The 25,469-nt window shown below is 44.8% G+C and overlaps 1 protein-coding gene across 1 annotated transcript in view; it reads left to right on the forward strand.

The window, feature by feature from the left end:
- Positions 1-3,150: 3,150 nt before the first annotated feature.
- Positions 3,151-25,469, forward strand: part of LOC136593125 (zinc finger protein 182-like) — a 43,603-nt gene continuing 21,284 nt past the window's right edge. The window contains exons 1-5 of the mRNA XM_066588638.1: positions 3,151-3,182; positions 23,914-24,016; positions 24,496-24,675; positions 24,758-24,881; positions 24,964-25,028. Coding sequence (XP_066444735.1) covers positions 23,939-24,016; positions 24,496-24,675; positions 24,758-24,881; positions 24,964-25,028 — 447 coding nt within the window. The 5' untranslated portion in view covers positions 3,151-3,182; positions 23,914-23,938. The remainder of the gene's footprint in view (positions 3,183-23,913; positions 24,017-24,495; positions 24,676-24,757; positions 24,882-24,963; positions 25,029-25,469) is intronic.

Genomic DNA, 25,469 nt, shown 5'->3' on the forward strand with positions numbered 1-25,469 from the left:
TAGTATTACTCCATCCTGGGGCGTAACTATATAGGATGCAGGGGATGTGGTTGCACACGGGCCCAGGAGCCTTGGGGGGCCCATAAGGCCTCTCTTCTCCATATAGGAAGCCCAGTACTATGAATAAAGCATTATAGTTGGGAGCCTCGTTCCAGGTTTTGGATTGGGGCACAGGAGCTTCAAGTTATGCCTCTGACCATAGGCGTACCGGTAGGGGTGCCGGGGTTGCAACCGCGACCCGGCCCTTGCGCTTGAGGGGGCCCAGAGGCTGCCCTGCAGCATATACAGGTGATTTTCACTTTGCATTGTCGGCGGCCGCTTGCTAAGTTAGTGCGGTCCGGCCGACAGCACAAGCCAGGAGGAGAGTAGGAGAAGGGAGGGGGCAGGACTTGGAGAGAGGACAGGGGAAGAGGAGGGGGGGGGACTTACCGGCACACAGGCACAGCACAGCAAGACATCGAGTGGCCAGGGAAGACGTCATCTCCCTGCTGCTTCCTTCCTGTTCCTGCTGACACTGCTTACACTTGCTCTCCTGAGCAGAGAAGTAGTCCGGGCACCGGGGTATGTATGTATCTGTCTGTCTGTCTTTCTGTGTGCCTGTTTATCTATCTTGCCTAGTCTCATATCTATCTATCTATCTATCTATCTATCTATCTATCTACCGCAAAGATTAGAATTTTTCGGTCCTCCCAACTCTAGGACATTTTGCCGGCTTTTGAAATTCCAGAGAATTAGTGATTTATCCGTGTAGTCCAGATACTTTACAATAATTGGTCTGGGGCGATTTTTGCTGATGCAGATGCGTTCTCCATTGGTGCTCGGATATCCAGCCCCAATCTGTGCGCTCGTTTAGTTTTGCATATACAGGAGATTCCGAGTGCGTTAGGGATCATGATCTCGCAGAGCTGGCGTAAATCCCTTTGTAAATACGATTCCTGGACTCCTATGATATGGAGATTATTACGCCTGGATCTATTCTCTTGATCTTCCAGGCGGTCCCCGAGGTTTTTGTTGTCCCTTGTAAGCCTCTCTATTTGTTTGGATGTTGAGCTGCTCTCTGATGATAGATTTTCAGTTTCGTGCTCTATGCTGTCTAGGCGGGTTCCATGCTGCGCTATCGTCTCCTGAAGTTGACGCAGAGAGCCTGCGACTGTTTGATAATGTCTGTGGGATGCCAGGAGAAATCAATTCTGCCACTTCAATTGCGAGCCTTCCATAGTCCAACACTGGTGCTTCTTCCCCCATGGGGGTCTCGCTCTCTGATGTTGGAGAGGGAGGGGGCACGGCGAGTAGAGGTTCCCCCTTATTTGTAGCGCCAGAAGTTAGTGTTGTCCTTGAGATGACTTTTGTACTGCCATCTGTTTGTTTTGCTTTGGAACGCCCCATTTTAAGGATAAAGTCCCCCATACAGCAGAGACTTGATTATATATGTATGTTGTACTTTGGTATATTAAAACGGAAAGGGACAGAAGATTCGCAGTACCCTATATAGTGCTTCTAAGATCCTTATTGCAGGGATATCTGAGTATTTGGGATGCGACCGTATTGCGCCGCCTGCGCTTACGTATGTTTATTGTCAGCAATATTTGCCTGATCCGAAACTGCAAGTCCCTTAATAAATTTCCGTTTGCGGCTCGAACAGTCGGTATATAAAAAGAGATGTGCAGAGGACATATAATAGATGGTAGGAGACTACAGGTCCTGTTGTGCGATGTAGCAGAGCTGTAGGGGTTTGTGCTGCTGTAGCTGGTATATGCAGTTGCTGTACAGCTTGTATATAGCTTTCCTCGCTGTGCCCTTTATGTGAGTGGCACCGTACTTCTGCTTTTATCTGAGGACACTGTGGCTTTATTATAGCCTGTGTTGTGGCTTTATGAGATCTCCCCTGCAGGGACTCTTCCCCCACTGTTTCCGAGCTCCACGTGAGAGATGGCAGTGTGGGTACGGGTGCTCTCCCAGGGCACCTCAGCTCCTCTGACAGGCAGCTGATAACAGCAGCAGCAGTCCCTCTCTCGTCCTGGAGCCGGCAGGCAGAAGCAGGGGTGAGTGAGATCTCCGGAGCCCCGACCTGTCAGGCTGTCACAGTCTCTCCTGCACTCAGCGGCCGGTAGCTGGAGAATGCTGCCCGTGTCCTATGGAGGGTAGCGCCGCTCAGCTGCTCCTCACTGCTGGGACCCGGCAGGGCTGTTAGTGTGCCAGCAGGGGGTGCAGAGCGCCCAGCGCTGTGGTAGGGTTTGCTCTCTGCAGTGCTGTGATCGCAGCTGTTCGGCTGCTTCTTTATCTTTTTTTGCTTTGTTGGCAGTGATAGCCAGAGCTTTGGTGGCTTAGCTTTTCTAGTGTCCTGGCTGCAGAGGCTAGAGAAGGGGCTTCGGCCTCCCTCCCAAGATCTCTCAGGGCTCAGTCTCCTTCTAAGTGCCTCAGTCGGCCTTCTTAGGGATCCCTCTGTAATCTTTATTTTTATCTTGTTTGGGGGGGGGGGGGGGGTGGAGGATAGTGCTGTGGCCCTATGGAGCAGCACTCCCTCAGGTCCTGGTATTATGGGACTTCTAGCCGCACTTTGCTGCAGCTCCCCCGCAGCTTCTCTGGAGCCCCTTCTCACCTTCCTACACTCGGCCTTTCTTCACCGCTCCTCCAGGCAGCGGTAACTGATCTTCTCCCGCCGGATCGCGGGTCTCTCCGCTCCCGTAGCCGCCGGTATTTACCTGCACCGCGTCCCCCACTGAACTTCCGGCCGGCAGGGCCCCATAACTTTAGGCTGCGGCTGCTGCTGCCTAGGTGGGCCGCACTTCGATCCGGCACCTACGGACCCGCAAGCAGGCTCAACCTTTTTATCACATGACCGGGGACTGCTCAGCGAGGCCATTGGTCACTGCTCCAGGCTCTTGGTGACCTTTGGCTGCCAGGAGCAAGGATATTTTAAATCTCCTTTCAGAACGGTGAGGGGAGATGAAAACAACTTTTTTTTTAACTTTTACACGATCGCCATTATCTATTGGATAACAGCAATCATGTGACCAGGAACCACTCACCGCAGCCCCCGTGACATCTCCAGGCAGAGCAGGAAGATTTTAAATTTCCTTGGCAATCCTTGACTTTTGCACATGCATCCGCCACTATGCTAATGAGCCGGGGTAACGTCCGCAGAGAAAGATTCCATCAGGGGACAAATTCAGGGACCTTTGGTATGTAAGGTCTACAGATACGATCTGTAAGGGGGAGATGAAACTAACTTTTTAAACTTTTTTACATTTTTTTTTTACACTTTTTAACTTTCCATGATCATTGCTATCTGATGGATAACAGTCATCATGGGGCTGGGACCGCTGTATATGTTTCACAGCCGGGGGCAGGGGGATTTTAAATTTGGCTCTCCCACCTTTTGTGCATGGGCGCCACATCGGGGCATGCGCAGAAGTTCGCGGCAAGTGCAGATGCCGCGGGACATGACGGGGGACAGGAGTGAGCACACGTGGTGTGCTAGTGCATGATTATGCCGTGCTATACAATGCTTTTCCCCTCGATGCAGAAAAACCTAGCTAAGTCTGGTATTTATTCGTATTTTTTGGACTATATGAAGCTCCTGACGCATGCTTTCCACAACAGAATATAGAATACACATAAAGTACAGGAGCGTGTACATCACACACATACAACTCTGCTACATCCACAATACACATACAGTACAGGAGCGTGTACATCACACACATACAACTCTGCTACATCCACAATACACATACAGTACAGGAGCGTGTACATTACACATACAGCTCTGCTACATCCACAATACACATACAGTACAGGAGCGTGTACATTACACACATACAGCTCTGCTACATCCACAATACACATACAGTACAGGAGCGTGTACATTACACACATACAGCTCTGCTACATCCACAATACACATAAAGTACAGGAGCGTGCACATTACACACATACAGCTCTGCTACATCCACAATACACATACAGTACAGGAACGTGTACATTACACACATACAGCTCTGCTACATCCACAATACACATACAGTACAGGAACGTGTACATTACACACATACAGCTCTGCTACATCCACAATACACATACAGTACAGGAGCATGTACATCACACACATACAGCTCTGCTACATCCACAATACACATACAGTACAGGAGCATGTACATTACACACATCCAGCTCTACTACATCCACAATACACATACAGTACAGGAGCGTGTACATTACACACATACAGCTCTGCTACATCCACAATACACATACAGTACAGGAGCGTGTACATTACACACATACAGCTCTGCTACATCCACAATACACATACAGTACAGGAGCGTGTACATTACACACATACAGCTCTGCTACATCCACAATACACATACAGTACAGGAGCGTGTACATTACACACATACAGCTCTGCTACATCCACAATACACATACAGTACAGGAGCGTGTACATTACACACATACAGCTCTGCTACATCCACAATACACATACAGTACAGGAGCGTGTACATTACACACATACAGCTCTGCTACATCCACAATACACATACAGTACAGGAGCGTGTACATTACACACATACAGCTCTGCTACATCCACAATACACATAAAGTACAGGAGCGTGCACATTACACACATACAGCTCTGCTACATCCACAATACACATACAGTACAGGAACGTGTACATTACACACATACAGCTCTGCTACATCCACAATACACATACAGTACAGGAGCGTCTACATTACACATACAGCTCTGCTACATCCACAATACACATACAGTACAGCAGCGTGTACATTACACACATACAGCTCTGCTACATCCACAATACACATACAGTACAGGAGCGTGTACATTACACACATACAGCTCTGCTACATCCACAATACACATACAGTACAGGAGCGTGTACATTACACACATACAGCTCTACTACATCCACAATACACATACAGTACAGGAGCATGTACATTACACACATACAGCTCTGCTACATCCACAATACACATACAGTACAGGAGCGTGCACATTACACACATACAGCTCTGCTACATCCACAATACACATACAGTACAGCATGTACATTACACACATACAGCTCTGCTACATCCACAATACACATACAGTACAGGAGCGTGTACATTACACACATACAGCTCTGCTACATCCACCATACACATACAGTACAGGAGCGTGTACATTACACACATACAGCTCTACTACATCCACAATACACATACAGTACAGGAGCGTGTACATTACACACATACAGCTCTGCTACATCCACAATACACATACAGTACAGGAGCGTGTACATTACACACATACAGCTCTGCTACATCCACAAGACACATACAGTACAGGAGCGTGTACATTACACACATACAGCTCTGCTACATCCACAATACACATACAGTACAGGAGCGTGTACATTACACACATACAGCTCTGCTACATCCACAATACACATACAGGACAGGAGCGTGTACATTACACATACAGCTCTGCTACATCCACAATACACCTACAGTACAGGAGCGTGTACATTACACACATACAGCTCTGCTACATCCACAATACACATACAGTACAGGAGTGGGTACATTACACACATACAGCTCTGCTACATCCACAATACACAGACAGTACAGGAGCGTGTACATTACACACATACAGCTCTGCTACATCCACAATACACATACAGTACAGGAGCGTGTACATTACACACATACAGCTCTGCTACATCCACAGTACACATACAGTACAGGAGCGTGTACATTACACACATACAGCTCTGCTACATCCACAATACACATACAGTACAGGAGCATGTACATTACACACATACAGCTCTGCTACATCCACAGTACACATACAGTACAGGAGCGTGTACATTACACACATACAGCTCTGCTACATCCACAATACACATACAGTACAGGAGCGTGTACATTACACACATACAGCTCTGCTACATCCACAGTACACATACAGTACAGGAGTGGGTACATTACACACATACAGCTCTGCTACATCCACAATACACATACAGTACAGGAGCGTGTACATTACACACATACAGCTCTGCTACATCCACAATACACATACAGTACAGGAGCGTGTACATTACACACATACAGCTCTGCTACATCCACAATACACATACAGTACAGGAGCGTGTACATTACACACATACAGCTCTGCTACATCCACAATACACATACAGTACAGGAGCGTGTACATTACACACATACAGCTCTGCTACATCCACAATACACATACAGTACAGCATGTACATTACACACATACAGCTCTGCTACATCCACCATACACATACAGTACAGGAGCGTGTACATTACACACATACAGCTCTGCTACATCCACAATACACATACAGTACAGGAGCGTGTACATTACACACATATAGCTCTGCTACATCCATCATACACATACAGTACAGGAGCGTGTACATTACACACATACAGCTCTGCTACATCAACAATACACACACAGTACAGGAGCGTGTACATTACACACATACAGCTCTGCTACATCCACAATACACATACAGTACAGGAGCGTGTACATTACACACATACAGCTCTGCTACATCCACAATACACATACAGTACAGGAGCGTGTACATTACACACATACAGCTCTGCTACATCCACAATACACATACAGTACAGGAGCATGTACATTACACACATACAGCTCTGCTACATCCACAATACACATACAGTACAGGAGCGTGCACATTACACACATACAGCTCTGCTACATCCACAATACACATACAGTACAGCATGTACATTACACACATACAGCTCTGCTACATCCACAATACACATACAGTACAGGAGCGTGTACATTACACACATACAGCTCTGCTACATCCACCATACACATACAGTACAGGAGCGTGTACATTACACACATACAGCTCTACTACATCCACAATACACATACAGTACAGGAGCGTGTACATTACACACATACAGCTCTGCTACATCCACAATACACATACAGTACAGGAGCGTGTACATTACACACATACAGCTCTGCTACATCCACAAGACACATACAGTACAGGAGCGTGTACATTACACACATACAGCTCTGCTACATCCACAATACACATACAGTACAGGAGCGTGTACATTACACACATACAGCTCTGCTACATCCACAATACACATACAGGACAGGAGCGTGTACATTACACATACAGCTCTGCTACATCCACAATACACCTACAGTACAGGAGCGTGTACATTACACACATACAGCTCTGCTACATCCACAATACACATACAGTACAGGAGTGGGTACATTACACACATACAGCTCTGCTACATCCACAATACACAGACAGTACAGGAGCGTGTACATTACACACATACAGCTCTGCTACATCCACAATACACATACAGTACAGGAGCGTGTACATTACACACATACAGCTCTGCTACATCCACAGTACACATACAGTACAGGAGCGTGTACATTACACACATACAGCTCTGCTACATCCACAATACACATACAGTACAGGAGCATGTACATTACACACATACAGCTCTGCTACATCCACAGTACACATACAGTACAGGAGCGTGTACATTACACACATACAGCTCTGCTACATCCACAATACACATACAGTACAGGAGCGTGTACATTACACACATACAGCTCTGCTACATCCACAGTACACATACAGTACAGGAGTGGGTACATTACACACATACAGCTCTGCTACATCCACAATACACATACAGTACAGGAGCGTGTACATTACACACATACAGCTCTGCTACATCCACCATACACATACAGTACAGGAGCGTGTACATTACACACATACAGCTCTGCTACATCCACAATACACATACAGTACAGGAGCGTGTACATTACACACATACAGCTCTGCTACATCCACAATACACATACAGTACAGGAGCGTGTACATTACACACATACAGCTCTGCTACATCCACAATACACATACAGTACAGCATGTACATTACACACATACAGCTCTGCTACATCCACCATACACATACAGTACAGGAGCGTGTACATTACACACATACAGCTCTGCTACATCCACAATACACATACAGTACAGGAGCGTGTACATTACACACATATAGCTCTGCTACATCCATCATACACATACAGTACAGGAGCGTGTACATTACACACATACAGCTCTGCTACATCCACAATACACATACAGTACAGGAGCGTGTACATTACACACATACAGCTCTGCTACATCCACAATACACATACAGTACAGGAGCGTGTACATTACACATACAGCTCTGCTACATCCACAATACACATACAGTACAGGAGCGTGTACATTACACACATACAGCTCTGCTACATCAACAATACACACACAGTACAGGAGCGTGTACATTACACACATACAGCTCTGCTACATCCACAATACACATACAGTACAGGAGCGTGTACATTACACACATACAGCTCTGCTACATCCACAATACACATACAGTACAGGAGCGTGTACATTACACACATACAGCTCTGCTACATCCACAATACACATACAGTACAGGAGCGTGTACATTACACACATACAGCTCTGCTACATCCACAATACACATACAGTACAGGAGCGTGTACATTACACACATACAGCTCTGCTACATCCACAATACACATACAGTACAGGAGCGTGTACATTACACACATACAGCTCTGCTACATCCACTATACACATACAGTACAGGAGCGTGTACATTACACACATACAGCTCTGCTACATCCACAATACACATACAGGACAGGAGCGTGTACATTACACATACAGCTCTGCTACATCCACAATACACATACAGTACAGGAGCGTGTACATTACACACATACAGCTCTGCTACATCCACAATACACATACAGTACAGGAGTGTGTACATTACACACATACAGCTCTGCTACATCCACAATACACATACAGTACAGGAGCGTGTACATTACACACATATAGCTCTGCTACATCCACAGTACACATACAGTACAGGAGCGTGTACATTACACACATACGGCTCTGCTCCATCCACAATACACATACAGTACAGAAGCATGTACATTACACACATTCAGCTCTGCTACATCCACAGTACACATGCAGTACAGGAGCATGTACATTACACACATACAGCTCTGCTACATCCACAATACACATACAGTACAGGAGCGTGTACATTACACATACAGCTCTGCTACATCCACAATACACATACAGTACAGGAGCGTGTACATTACACACATACAGCTCTGCTACATCCACAATACACATACAGGACAGGAGCGTGTACATTACACATACAGCTCTGCTACATCCACAATACACATACAGTACAGGAGCGTGTACATTACACATATAGCTCTGCTACATCCACAATACACATACAGTACAGGAGCGTGTACATTACACACATACAGCTCTGCTACATCCACAGTACACATACAGTACAGGGGCATGTACATTACACACATACAGCTCTGCTACATCCACAATACACATACAGGACAGGAGTGGGTACATTACACACATACAGCTCTGCTACATCCACAATACACATACAGTACAGGAGCGTGTACATTACACACATACAGCTCTGCTACATCCACAGTACGCATACAGTACAGGAGTGGGTACATTACACACATACAGCTCTGCTACATCCACAATACACAGACAGTACAGGAGCGTGTACATTACACACATACAGCTCTGCTACATCCACAATACACATACAGTACAGGAGCGTGTACATTACACACATACAGCTCTGCTACATCCACAATACACATACAGTACAGGAGCGTGTACATTACACACATACAGCTCTGCTACATCCACAATACACATACAGCACAGGAGCGTGTACATTACACACATACAGCTCTGCTACATCCACAATACACATACAGTACAGGAGCGTGTACAGTACACACATACAGCTCTGCTACATCCACAATACACATACAGTACAGCATGTACATTACACACATACAGCTCTGCTACATCCACAATACACATACAGTACAGCATGTACATTACACACATACAGCTCTGCTACATCCACAATACACATACAGTACAGGAGCGTGTACATTACACACATACAGCTCTGCTACATCCACAATAGACATACAGTACAGGAGCGTGTACATTACACACATATAGCTCTGCTACATCCACAATACACATACAGTACAGGAGCGTGTACATTACACACATACAGCTCTGCTACATCCACAATACACATACAGTACAGGAGCGTGTACATTACACACATACAGCTCTGCTACATCCACAATACACATACAGTACAGGAGCGTGTACATTACACACATACAGCTCTGCTACATCCACAATACACATACAGTACAGGAGCGTGTACATTACACACATACAGCTCTGCTACATCCACAATACACATACAGTACAGGAGCGTGTACATTACACACATACAGCTCTGCTACATCCACCATACACATACAGTACAGGAGCGTGTACATTACACACATACAGCTCTGCTACATCCACCATACACATACAGTACAGGAGCGTGTACATTACACACATATAGCTCTGCTACATCCATCATACACATACAGTACAGGAGCGTGTACATTACACATATACAGCTCTGCTACATCAACAATACACACACAGTACAGGAGCGTGTACATTACACATACAGCTCTGCTACATCCACAATACACATACAGTACAGGAGCGTGTACATTACACACATACAGCTCTGCTACATCCACAATACACATACAGTACAGGAGCGCGTACATTACACACATACAGCTCTGCTACATCCACAATACACATACAGTACAGGAGCGTGTACATTACACACATACAGCTCTGCTACATCCACAGTACACATACAGTACAGGAGCGTGTACATTACACACATACAGCTCTGCTACATCCACAATACACACACAGTACAGGAGCGTGTGCATTACACACATACAGCTCTGCTACATCCACAATACACATACAGTACAGGAGCGTATACATTACACACATACAGCTCTGCTACATCCACAATACACATACAGTACAGGAGCATGTACATTACAGACATACAGCTCTGCTACATCCACAATACACATACAGTACAGGAGCGTGTACATTACACATACAGCTCTGCTACATCCACAATACACATACAGTACAGGAGCGTGTACATTACACACATACAGCTCTGCTACATCCACAATACACATACAGTACAGGAGCGTGTACATTACACACATACAGCTCTGCTACATCCACAATACACATGCAGTACAGGAGCGTGTACATTACACACATACAGCTCTGCTACATCCACAGTACACATACAGTACAGGAGCATGTACATTACAGACATACAGCTCTGCTACATCCACAATACACATACAGTACAGGAGCGTGTACATTACACACATACAGCTCTGCTACATCCACAATACACATACAGTACAGGAGCGTGTACATTACACACATACAGCTCTGCTACATCCACAATACACATGCAGTACAGGAGCGTGTACATTACACACATACAGCTCTGCTACATCCACAATACACATGCAGTACAGGAGCGTGTACATTACACACATACAGCTCTGCTACATCCACAATACACATACAGTACAGGAGCGTGTACATTACACACATACGGCTCTGCTCCATCCACAATACACATATAGTACAGGAGCGTGTACATTACACACATACAGCTCTGCTACATCCACAATACACCTGCAGTACAGGAGCGTGTACATCACACACATACAGCTCTGCTACATCCACAATACACATACAGTACAGGAGCGTGTACATTACACACATACAGCTCTGCTACATCCACAATACACATACAGTACAGGAGCGTGTACATTACACACATACAGCTCTGCTACATCCACAATACACATACAGCACAGGAGCATGTACATTACACACATACAGCTCTGCTACATCCACAATACACATACAGTACAGGAGCGTGTACATTACACACATACAGCTCTGCTACATCCACAATACACATACAGTACAGGAGCGTGTACATTACACACACAGTACAGGAGCGCGTAACTTACACACATACAGCTCTGCTACATCCACAATACACATACAGTACAGCATGTACATTACACACATACAGCTCTGCTACATCCACAATACACATACAGTACAGGAGCGTGTACATTACACACATACAGCTCTGCTACATCCACCATACACATACAGTACAGGAGCGTGTACATTACACACATACAGCTCTGCTACATCCACCATACACATACAGTACAGGAGCGTGTACATTACACACATATAGCTCTGCTACATCCATCATACACATACAGTACAGGAGCGTGTACATTACACATATACAGCTCTGCTACATCCACAATAGACATACAGTACAGGAGCGTGTACATTACACACATACAGCTCTGCTACATCAACAATACACACACAGTACAGGAGCGTGTACATTACACATATACAGCTCTGCTACATCAACAATACACACACAGTACAGGAGCGTGTACATTACACACATACAGCTCTGCTACATCCACAATACACATACAGTACAGGAGCGCGTACATTACACACATACAGCTCTGCTACATCCACAATACACATACAGTACAGGAGCGTGTACATTACACACATACAGCTCTGCTACATCCACAGTACACATACAGTACAGGAGCGTGTACATTACACACATACAGCTCTGCTACATCCACAGTACACATACAGTACAGGAGCGTGTACATTACACACATATAGCTCTGCTACATCCATCATACACATACAGTACAGGAGCGTGTACATTACACACATACAGCTCTGCTACATCCACAATACACAGACAGTACAGGAGCGTGTACATTACACACATACAGCTCTGCTACATCCACAGTACACATACAGTACAGGAGCGTGTACATTACACACATATAGCTCTGCTACATCCATCATACACATACAGTACAGGAGCGTGTACATTACACACATACAGCTCTGCTACATCCACAGTACACATACAGTACAGGAGCGTGTACATTACACACATACAGCTCTGCTACATCCACAATACACATACAGGACAGGAGCGTGTACATTACACATACAGCTCTGCTACATCCACAATACACATACAGTACAGGAGCGTGTACATTACACACATACAGCTCTGCTACATCCACAATGCACATACAGGACAGGAGCGTGTACATTACACATACAGCTCTGCTACCTCCACAATACACATACAGTACAGGAGCGTGTACATTACACATACAGCTCTGCTACATCCACAATACACATACAGTACAGGAGCGTGTACATTACACATACAGCTCTGCTACATCCACAAAACACATACAGTACAGGAGCGTGTACATTACACACATACAGCTCTGCTACATCCACAGTACACATACAGTACAGGAGCATGTACATTACAGACATACAGCTCTGCTACATCCACAATACACATACAGTACAGGAGCGTGTACATTACACACATACAGCTCTGCTACATCCACAATACACATATAGTACAGGAGCGTGTACATTACACACATACAGCTCTGCTACATCCACAATACACATACAGTACAGGAGCGTGTACATTACACACATACAGCTCTGCTACATCCACAATACACATACAGTACAGGAGCATGTACATTACACACATACAGCTCTGCTACATCCACAATACACATACAGTACAGGAGCGTGTACATTACACATACAGCTCTGCTACATCCACAATACACATACAGTACAGGAGCGTGTACATTACACACATACAGCTCTGCTACATCCACAATACACATACAGTACAGGAGCGTGTACATTACACACATACAGCTCTGCTACATCCACAATACACATACAGGACAGGAGCGTGTACATTACACATACAGCTCTGCTACATCCACAATACACATACAGTACAGGAGCGTGTACATTACACACATACAGCTCTGCTACATCCACAATACACATACAGTACAGGAGCGTGTACATTACACACATACAGCTCTGCTACATCCACAATACACATACAGGACAGGAGTGGGTACATTACACACATACAGCTCTGCTACATCCACAATACACATACAGTACAGGAGCGTGTACATTACACACATACAGCTCTGCTACATCCACAATACACATACAGTACAGGAGCGTGTACATTACACATACAGCTCTGCTACATCCACAATACACACACAGTACAGGAGCGTGTACATTACACACATACAGCTCTGCTACATCCACAATACACATACAGTACAGGAGCGTGTACATTACACACATACAGCTCTGCTACATCCACAATACACATACAGTACAGGAGCGTGTACATTACACACATACAGCTCTGCTACATCCACAATACACATACAGTACAGGAGCGTGTACATTACACACATACAGCTCTGCTACATCCACAATACACATACAGTACAGGAGCGTGTACATCACACACATACAGCTCTGCTACATCCACAATACACATACAGTACAGGAGCATGTACATTACACACATACAGCTCTGCTACATCCACAATACACATACAGTACAGGGGCGTATACATTACACACATACAGCTCTGCTACATCCACAATACACACACAGTACAGGAGCGTGTACATTACACACATACAGCTCTGCTACATCCACAATACACATACAGTACAGGAGCGTGTACATTACACACATACAGCTCTGCTACATCCACAATACACATACAGTACAGGAGCGTGTACATTACACACATACAGCTCTGCTACACCCACAATACACATACAGTACAGGAGCGTGTACATTACACACATACAGCTCTACTACATCCACAATACACATACAGCACAGGAGCATGTACATTACACACATACAGCTCTGCTACATCCACAATACACATACAGTACAGGAGCGCGTACATTACACACATACAGCTCTGCTACATCCACAATACACATACAGTACAGCATGTACATTACACACATACAGCTCTGCTACATCCACAATACACATACAGTACAGGAGCATGTACATTACACACATACAGCTCTGCTACATCCACAATACACATACAGTACAGGAGCGTGTACATTACACACATAAAGCTCTGCTACATCCACAATACACATACAGCACAGGAGCATGTACATTACACACATACAGCTCTGCTACATCCACAATACACATACAGTACAGCATGTACATTACACACATACAGCTCTGCTACATCCACAATACACATACAGTACAGGAGCGTGTACATTACACACATACAGCTCTGCTACATCCACAATACACATACAGTACAGGAGCATGTACATTACACACATACAGCTCTGCTACATCCACAATACACATACAGTACAGGAGCGTGTACATTACACACATACAGCTCTGCTACATCCACCATACACATACAGTACAGGAGCGTGTACATTACACACATAAAGCTCTGCTACATCCACAATACACATACAGCACAGGAGCATGTACATTACACACATACAGCTCTGCTACATCCACAATACACATACAGTACAGCATGTACATTACACACATACAGCTCTGCTACATCCACAATACACATACAGTACAGGAGCGTGTACATTACACACATACAGCTCTGCTACATCCACAATACACATACAGTACAGGAGCATGTACATTACACACATACAGCTCTGCTACATCCACAATACACATACAGTACAGGAGCGTGTACATTACACACATACAGCTCTGCTACATCCACCATACACATACAGTACAGGAGCGTGTACATTACACACATACAGCTCTGCTACATCCACAATACACACACAGTACAGGAGCGTGTACATTACACACATACAGCTCTGCTACATCCACAGTACAGGAGCGTGTACATCACACACATACAGCTCTGCTACATCCACAATACACACACAGTACAGGAGCGTGTACATTACACACATACAGCTCTACTACATCCACAATACACATACAGTACAGGAGCGTGTACATTACACACATATAGCTCTGCTACATCCATCATACACATACAGTACAGGAGCGTGTACATCACACACATACAGCTCTACTACATCCACAATACACATACAGTACAGGAGCGTGTACATTACACACATATAGCTCTGCTACATCCATCATACACATACAGTACAGGAGCGTGTACATTACACATATACAGCTCTGCTACATCAACAATACACACACAGTACAGGAGCGTGTACATTACACATACAGCTCTGCTACATCCACAATACACATACAGTACAGGAGCGTGTACATTACACACATACAGCTCTGCTACATCCACAATACACATACAGTACAGGAGCGCGTACATTACACACATACAGCTCTGCTACATCCACAATACACATACAGTACAGGAGCGTGTACATTACACACATACAGCTCTGCTACATCCACAATACACATACAGTACAGGAGCGTGTACATTACACACATACAGCTCTGCTACATCCACAATACACATACAGTACAGGAGCGTGTACATTACACACATACAGCTCTGCTACATCCACAATACACATGCAGTACAGGAGCGTGTACATTACACACATACAGCTCTGCTACATCCACAATACACATGCAGTACAGGAGCGTGTACATTACACACATACAGCTCTGCTACATCCACAATACACATACAGTACAGGAGCGTGTACATCACACACATACAGCTCTGCTACATCCACAATACACATACAGTACAGGAGCGTGTACATTACACACATACAGCTCTGCTACATCCACAATACACATACAGTACAGGAGCGTGTACATTACACACATACAGCTCTGCTACATCCACAATACACATACAGCACAGGAGCATGTACATTACACACATACAGCTCTGCTACATCCACAATACACATACAGTACAGCATGTACATTACACACATACAGCTCTGCTACATCCACAATACACATACAGTACAGGAGCGCGTACATTACACACATAGAGCTCTGCTACATCCACAATACACATACAGTACAGGAGCGTGTACATTACACACATACAGCTCTGCTACATCCACCATACACATACAGTACAGGAGCATGTACATTACACACATACAGCTCTACTACATCCACCATACACATACAGTACAGGAGCGTGTACATTACACACATACAGCTCTGCTACATCCACCATACACATACAGTACAGGAGCGTGTACATTACACACATACAGCTCTGCTACATCCACCATACACATACAGTACAGGAGCGTGTACATTACACACATACAGCTCTGCTACATCCACCATACACATACAGTACAGGAGCGTGTACATTACACACATACAGCTCTGCTACATCCATCATACACATACAGTACAGGAGCGTGTACATTACACATATACAGCTCTGCTACATCAACAATACACACACAGTACAGGAGCGTGTACATTACACACATACAGCTCTGCTACATCCACAATACACATACAGTACAGGAGCGCGTACATTACACACATACAGCTCTGCTACATCCACAATACACATACAGTACAGGAGCGTGTACATTACACACATACAGCTCTGCTACATCCACAATACACATACAGTACAGGAGCGTGTACATTACACACATACAGCTCTGCTACATCCACCATACACATACAGTACAGGAGCGTGTACATTACACACATACAGCTCTACTACATCCATAATACACATACAGTACAGGAGCATGTACATTACAGACATACAGCTCTGCTACATCCACAATACACATACAGTACAGGAGCATGTACATTACAGACATACAGCTCTGCTACATCCACAATACACATACAGTACAGGAGCGTGTACATTATACACATACAGCTCTGCTACATCCACAATACACATACAGTACAGGAGCGTGTACATTACACACATACAGCTCTGCTACATCCACAAGACACATACAGTACAGGAGCGTGTACATTACACACATACAGCTCTGCTACATCCACAATACACATACAGTACAGGAGCGTGTACATTACACACATACAGCTCTGCTACATCCACAATACACATACAGTACAGGAGCGTGTACATTACACATACAGCTCTGCTACATCCACAATACACATACAGTACAGGAGCGTGTACATTACACATACAGCTCTGCTACATCCACAATACACATACAGTACAGGAGCGTGTACATTACACACATACAGCTCTGCTACATCCACAATACACATACAGTACAGGAGCGTATACATTACACACATACAGCTCTGCTACATCCACAATGCACATACAGTACAGGAGCGTGTACATTACACACATACAGCTCTGCTACATCCACAATACACATACAGTACAGGAGCGTGTACATTACACACATACAGCTCTGCTACATCCACAGTACACATACAGTACAGGAGCGTGTACATTACACACATACAGCTCTGCTACATCCACAATACACATACAGTACAGGAGCGTGTACATTACACACATACAGCTCTGCTACATCCACAATACACATACAGTACAGGAGCGTGTACATTACACACATACAGCTCTGCTACATCCACAATACACATACAGTACAGGAGCGTGTACATTACACATACAGCTCTGCTACATCCACAATACACATACAGTACAGGAGCGTGTACATTACACACATACAGCTCTGCTACATCCACAATACACATACAGTACAGGAGCGTGTACATTACACACATACAGCTCTGCTACATCCACAATACACATACAGTACAGTAGCATGTACATTACACATACAGCTCTACTACATCCACAATACAATACAGTACAGGAGCGCGTACATTACACACATACAGCTCTGCTACATCCACAATACACATACAGTACAGGAGCGTGTACATTACACACATACAGCTCTGCTACATCCACAATACACATACAGTACAGGAGCGTGTACATTACACACATACAGCTCTGCTACATCCACAATACACATACAGTACAGGAGCATGTACATTACACACATACAGCTCTGCTACATCCACAGTACACATACAGTACAGGAGCGTATACATTACACATACAGCTCTGCTACATCCACACTACACATACAGTACAGGAGCGTGTACATTACACACATACAGCTCTGCTACATCCACAATACACATACAGTACAGGAGCGTGTACATTACACACACAGCTCTTCTACATCCACAATACACATACAGTACAGGAGCGTGTACATTACACACATACAGCTCTGCTACATCCACAATACACATACAGTACAGGAGCGTGTACATTACACACATACAGCTCTGCTACATCCACAATACACGTACAGTACAGGAGCGTGTACATTACACACATACAGCTCTGCTACATCCACAATACACATACAGTACAGGAGCGTGTACATTACACATACAGCTCTGCTACATCCACAATACACATACAGTACAGGAGCGTGTACATTACACACATACAGCTCTGCTACATCCACAATACACATACAGTACAGGAGCGTGTACATTACACACATACAGCTCTGCTACATCCACAATACGCATACAGTACAGGAGCGTGCACATTACACACATACAGCTCTGCTACATCCACAATACACATACAGTACAGGAGCGTGTACATTACACATACAGCTCTGCTACATCCACAATACACATACAGTACAGGAGCATGTACATTACACACATACAGCTCTGCTACATCCACAATACACATACAGTACAGGAGCGTGTACATTACACACATACAGCTCTGCTACATCCACAATACACATACAGTACAGGAGCGTGTACATTACACACATACAGCTCTGCTACATCCACAATACGCATACAGTACAGGAGCGTGCACATTACACACATACAGCTCTGCTACATCCACAATACACATACAGTACAGGAGCGTGTACATTACACACATACAGCTCTGCTACATCCACAATACGCATACAGTACTGGAGCGTGTACATTACACACATACAGCTCTGCTACATCCACACTACACATACAGTACAGGAGCCTGTACATTACACATACAGCTCTACTACATCCACAATACAATACAGTACAGGAGCGTGTACATTACACACATACAGCTCTGCTACATCCACAATACACATACAGTACAGGAGCGTGTACATTACACACATACAGCTCTGCTACATCCACAATACACATACAGTACAGGAGCGTGTACATTACACACACAGCTCTTCTACATCCACAATACACATACAGTACAGGAGCGTGTACATTACACACATACAGCTCTGCTACATCCACAATACACATACAGTACAGGAGCGTGTACATTACACACATACAGCTCTGCTACATCCACAATACGCATACAGTACAGGAGCGTGCACATTACACACATACAGCTCTGCTACATCCACACTACACATACAGTACAGGAGCCTGTACATTACGCACATACAGCTCTGCTACATCCACACTACACATACAGTACAGGAGCGTGTACATTACACACATACAGCTCTGCTACATCCACAATACACATACAGTACAGGAGCGTGTACATTACACACATACAGCTCTGCTACATCCACAATACACATACAGTACAGGAGCGTGTACATTACACACACAGCTCTGCTACATCCACAATACACATACAGTACAGGAGCGTGTACATTACACACATACAGCTCTGCTACATCCACAATACACATACAGTACAGGAGCGTGTACATTACACACATACAGCTCTGCTCCATCCACAATACACATACAGTACAGGAGCGTGTACATTACACACATAGAGCTCTGCTACATCCACAATACACACAGTACAGGAGCGTGTACATTACACACATACAGCTCTGCTACATCCACCATACACATACAGTACAGGAGCGGGTACATTACACATACAGCTCTGCTACATCCACAATACACATACAGTACAGGGGCGTGTGCATTACACGCATACAGCTCTGCTACATCCACAATACACATACAGTACAGGAGCGTGTACATTACACACATACAGCTCTACTACATCCACAATACACATACAGTACAGGAGCGTGTACATTACACACATACAGCTCTGCTACATCCACACTACACATACAGTACAGGAGCGTGTACATTACACACATACAGCTCTGCTACATCCACAATACACATACAGTACAGTAGCGTGTACATTACACACATACAGCTCTGCTACATCCACAATACACATACAGTACAGGAGCGTGTACATTACACACATACAGCTCTGCTACATCCACAATACACATACAGTACAGGAGCGTGTACATTACACACATACAGCTCTACTACATCCACAATACACATACAGTACAGGAGCGTGTACATTACACACATACAGCTCTGCTACATCCACAATACACATACAGTACAGGAGCGTGTACATTACACATACAGCTCTGCTACATCCACAATACACATACAGTACAGGAGCGTGTACATTACACACATACAGCTCTGCTACATCCACAATACACATACAGTACAGGAGCGTGTACATTACACATACAGCTCTGCTACACCCACAATACACATACAGTACAGGAGCGTGTACATTACACACATACAGCTCTGCTACATCCACAGTACACATACAGTACAGGAGCGTGTACATTACACACATACAGCTCTGCTACATCCACAATACACATACAGTACAGGAGCGTGTACATTACACATACAGCTCTGCTACATCCACAATACACATACAGTACAGCAGCGTGTACATTACACACATACAGCTCTGCTACATCCACAATACACATACAGTACAGGAGCGTGTACATTACACACATACAGCTCTGCTACATCCACAGTACACATACAGTACAGGAGCGTGTACATGACACACATAGAGCTCTGCTACATCCACAATACACATACAGTACAGGAGCGTGTACATTACACACATACAGCTCTGCTACACCCACAATACACATACAGTACAGGAGCGTGTACATGACACACATAGAGCTCTGCTACATCCACAATACACATACAGTACAGGAGCGTGTACATTACACACATACAGCTCTGCTACATCCACAATACACATACAGTACAGGAGCGTGTACATTACACACATACAGCTCTGCTACATCCACAATACACATACAGTACAGGAGCGTGTACATTACACATACAGCTCTGCTACACCCACAATACACATACAGTACAGGAGCGCGTACATTACACACATACAGCTCTGCTACATCCACAATACACATACAGTACAGGAGCGTGTACATTACACATACAGCTCTGCTACACCCACAATACACATACAGTACAGGAGCGCGTACATTACACACATACAGCTCTGCTACATCCACAATACACATACAGTACAGGAGCGTGTACATTACACACAGAGCTCTGCTACATCCACAATACACATACAGTACAGGAGCGTGTACATTACACACATACAGCTCTGCTACATCCACAATACACATACAGTACAGGAGCGTGTGCATTACACGCATACAGCTCTGCTACATCCACAATACACATACAGTACAGGAGCGTGTACATTACACACATACAGCTTTGCTACATCCACAATACAATACACATACAGTACAGGAGCATGTACGTTACACACATACAGCTCTGCTACATCCACAATACATATACAGTACAAGAGCGTGTACATTACACACATACAGCTCTGTTACATCCACCATACACATATAGTACAAGAGGATCTACATTACACACATACAGCTCTGCTACATCCACCATACACTGTAAGAATTTGTCCTCCAAGGGAGGGGCAGCGATGACACACTGGACTTCAAATGTGCATAAACTCTCCAAATTAAAAATAACACAAAGTCCTTATAATCCCACAAGGTGTAGCACGTAGGGTGCTCAGGCCCACACAGATGGTATTCCCACCTCAGGCTGTCAGGCGGAACACAAAGTCCATATACACACCCCACCTGGGTGTTGAGGTTAGGGTGGTCACCCCTGTCAACCTCCCGCCTTTCCTGGTTTTCACTAGACCCTGGCCTAGCAGTCCTTCCAGCTCCACTGAGGTGTCTCTCTGGCTCTCTCAGCCAACATCTCCCCTGACTGTAGCAGGAATGCACACTTATTAGAGATGAGCGAACGTACTCGTTTGGAGTGTTTTTGCACTCCAGCACCGCTCTTACCGAGTAACTGACTACTCGGACGAAAAGATTCGGAGGGCGCCGGGGGACGGCGTGGTGGAGGGGGGGGGGGTAGCTCTCTCTCCCCCCCCCCCCCCCCACTCCCCCCCCCCGCTCACCCCTGGCGGCCCCCGAATCTTTTCGCCCGAGTAGTCAGTTACTCGGAAAAAGCGGTGCTCGAGTGCAAAAACGCCCGAACAGAGTACGTTCGCTCATCTCCAACACTTATATCCCACTTCCTGACCACACCTGTGCGCAGTTTCCCTTTTCTCAGGCTGACGACTTCTCCCTGCCTGGGTCGGCTATCAGTCAACCTAATCTGGGTTGGGGAGAACCCTGTCAGGAATTTGATTTGCTTGTAGTTCGGGCTTCATAAAACTCTGACATGTTCCTTTTAATATCTCCTTATAGGGGTTTTCCTATGACTTGCTTCATAACCGCTCCATCTTTCCTGGCTGCTGCTGACCAGGACATGTGACTGCTGCAGCCAATCACTTTTTATGTAATGGGGAAATACTTCTAAATGTTTTCCCTTATTATCTCCAGTAAATTTAGTTTCCTATGTTCTTTGTGTTTTTTACATTGGTTCATATTCTTTTCATTCAAGTTCCTACCAGATTGCTTCATCAAAGATGGAGAAGGACAGAAACAACACGGCAGAAAGTGTATTAAATCTCACCCTAGAGATACTCTTCCAGCTGATTGGGGAGGTGAGAGATTCTGATGATGTCACATTACATCATTCTTATCTATGGTAATAGCAGATGATGTCACTGAAGAGGGGAGAGAGTCTGATGATGTCACATCACATCATTCTTATCTGTGGTAATAGCAGATGTCGTCTCCGGAGGAAGGAGAGATTCTGATGATGTCACATCACATCATTCTTATCTATAGTAATAACAGATGATGTCACTGGGGAGGTGAGAGATTCTGATGATGTCAGATTACATCATTCTTATCTATGGTAATAGCAGATGATGTCACTGAAGAGGGGGGAGATTCTGATGATGTCACATCACATCATTCTTATCTATGGTAATAACAGATTATGTCACTGAAGGAAGGAGAGATTCTGATGATGTCACATTGCATTCTTATCTATAGTAATAACAGATGATGTCACTGGAGAAGTGATGGACTCTGGAAATATCTGTAGTAATATTTATTAATGTATCCCCACATGCAGGATTACACAGTAGTGAAGAATACCTCTAGTGATGGCTGTCGGGCCCCTGTGTGTGATAGGTGGGGAAGACCCCGGAGCCGAATAGTGGGGCCCCCATCTCACCCCCTGATACATGAGGACATCAATGTACAGAAGATTCTAGAACTCACCAACAAGATGATGGAGCTGCTGACTGGAGAGGTGATGCTGCAGGGAATGCTGGGACATTATACAGTAACAGCACTGGAGGCTTCTGGGTGATGACTGTATATTGTGTTGTCAGGTTCCTATAAGGTGTCAGGATGTCGCTGTCTATTTCTCCATGGAGGAGTGGGAGTATTTAGAAGGACACAAGGATCTGTACAAGGACGCCATGATGGAGACCCACCAGCCGCTCCCATCACCAGGTAATAGACAGGACTAAATACATGGAGACTTTATTATCTGTATGTAAAGAATGACTTCAGTGTCCGTCTGTGTTTCCTGCAGTTCCATCCAGTAAGAGAAGCCCACCAGAGAGATGTCCCCGTCCTCTTCTTCCACAGGACCATCAGGTAGATGGAGATGTCCCTGTGATCTGTAGAAGGGCTGTGAATCTTTTGTCTTTAGTCTTATTAGATGTCTTGTACTTGTGTGATGAGGCCGGTGGAGATGGCAGAATTACCGCTGACCAGAGACTAGAGATGAGTGAGCACCAAAATCGTCGGGTGCTCGTTGCTGGAGTCGAACTTTCCGCGATGCTCGAGAGTTTGTTTCGAGTTGCGAACCCATTGAAGTCAATGGGCGACTCGAGCATTTTTGTATTATCACCCATGCTCTGCTAAGGTTTTCATTGGTGAAAATCTGCAAAACCCAAGAAAGTGATGGAAACGACACAGAAACAGATAGGGTAGGCGAGGGGCAACATGCTGGGCTGCATTTCAGGTTCCCAGGTTCCATTATTAAGTCACAATAGCGGCAAGAGTGGGCCCCCCCCCCCCCCTAACAATTTTTAC

Source organism: Eleutherodactylus coqui, unplaced genomic scaffold (genome assembly GCF_035609145.1).
Source record: "Eleutherodactylus coqui strain aEleCoq1 unplaced genomic scaffold, aEleCoq1.hap1 HAP1_SCAFFOLD_128, whole genome shotgun sequence".
In the NCBI taxonomy this organism is placed as follows: Eukaryota; Metazoa; Chordata; class Amphibia; order Anura; family Eleutherodactylidae; genus Eleutherodactylus; species Eleutherodactylus coqui.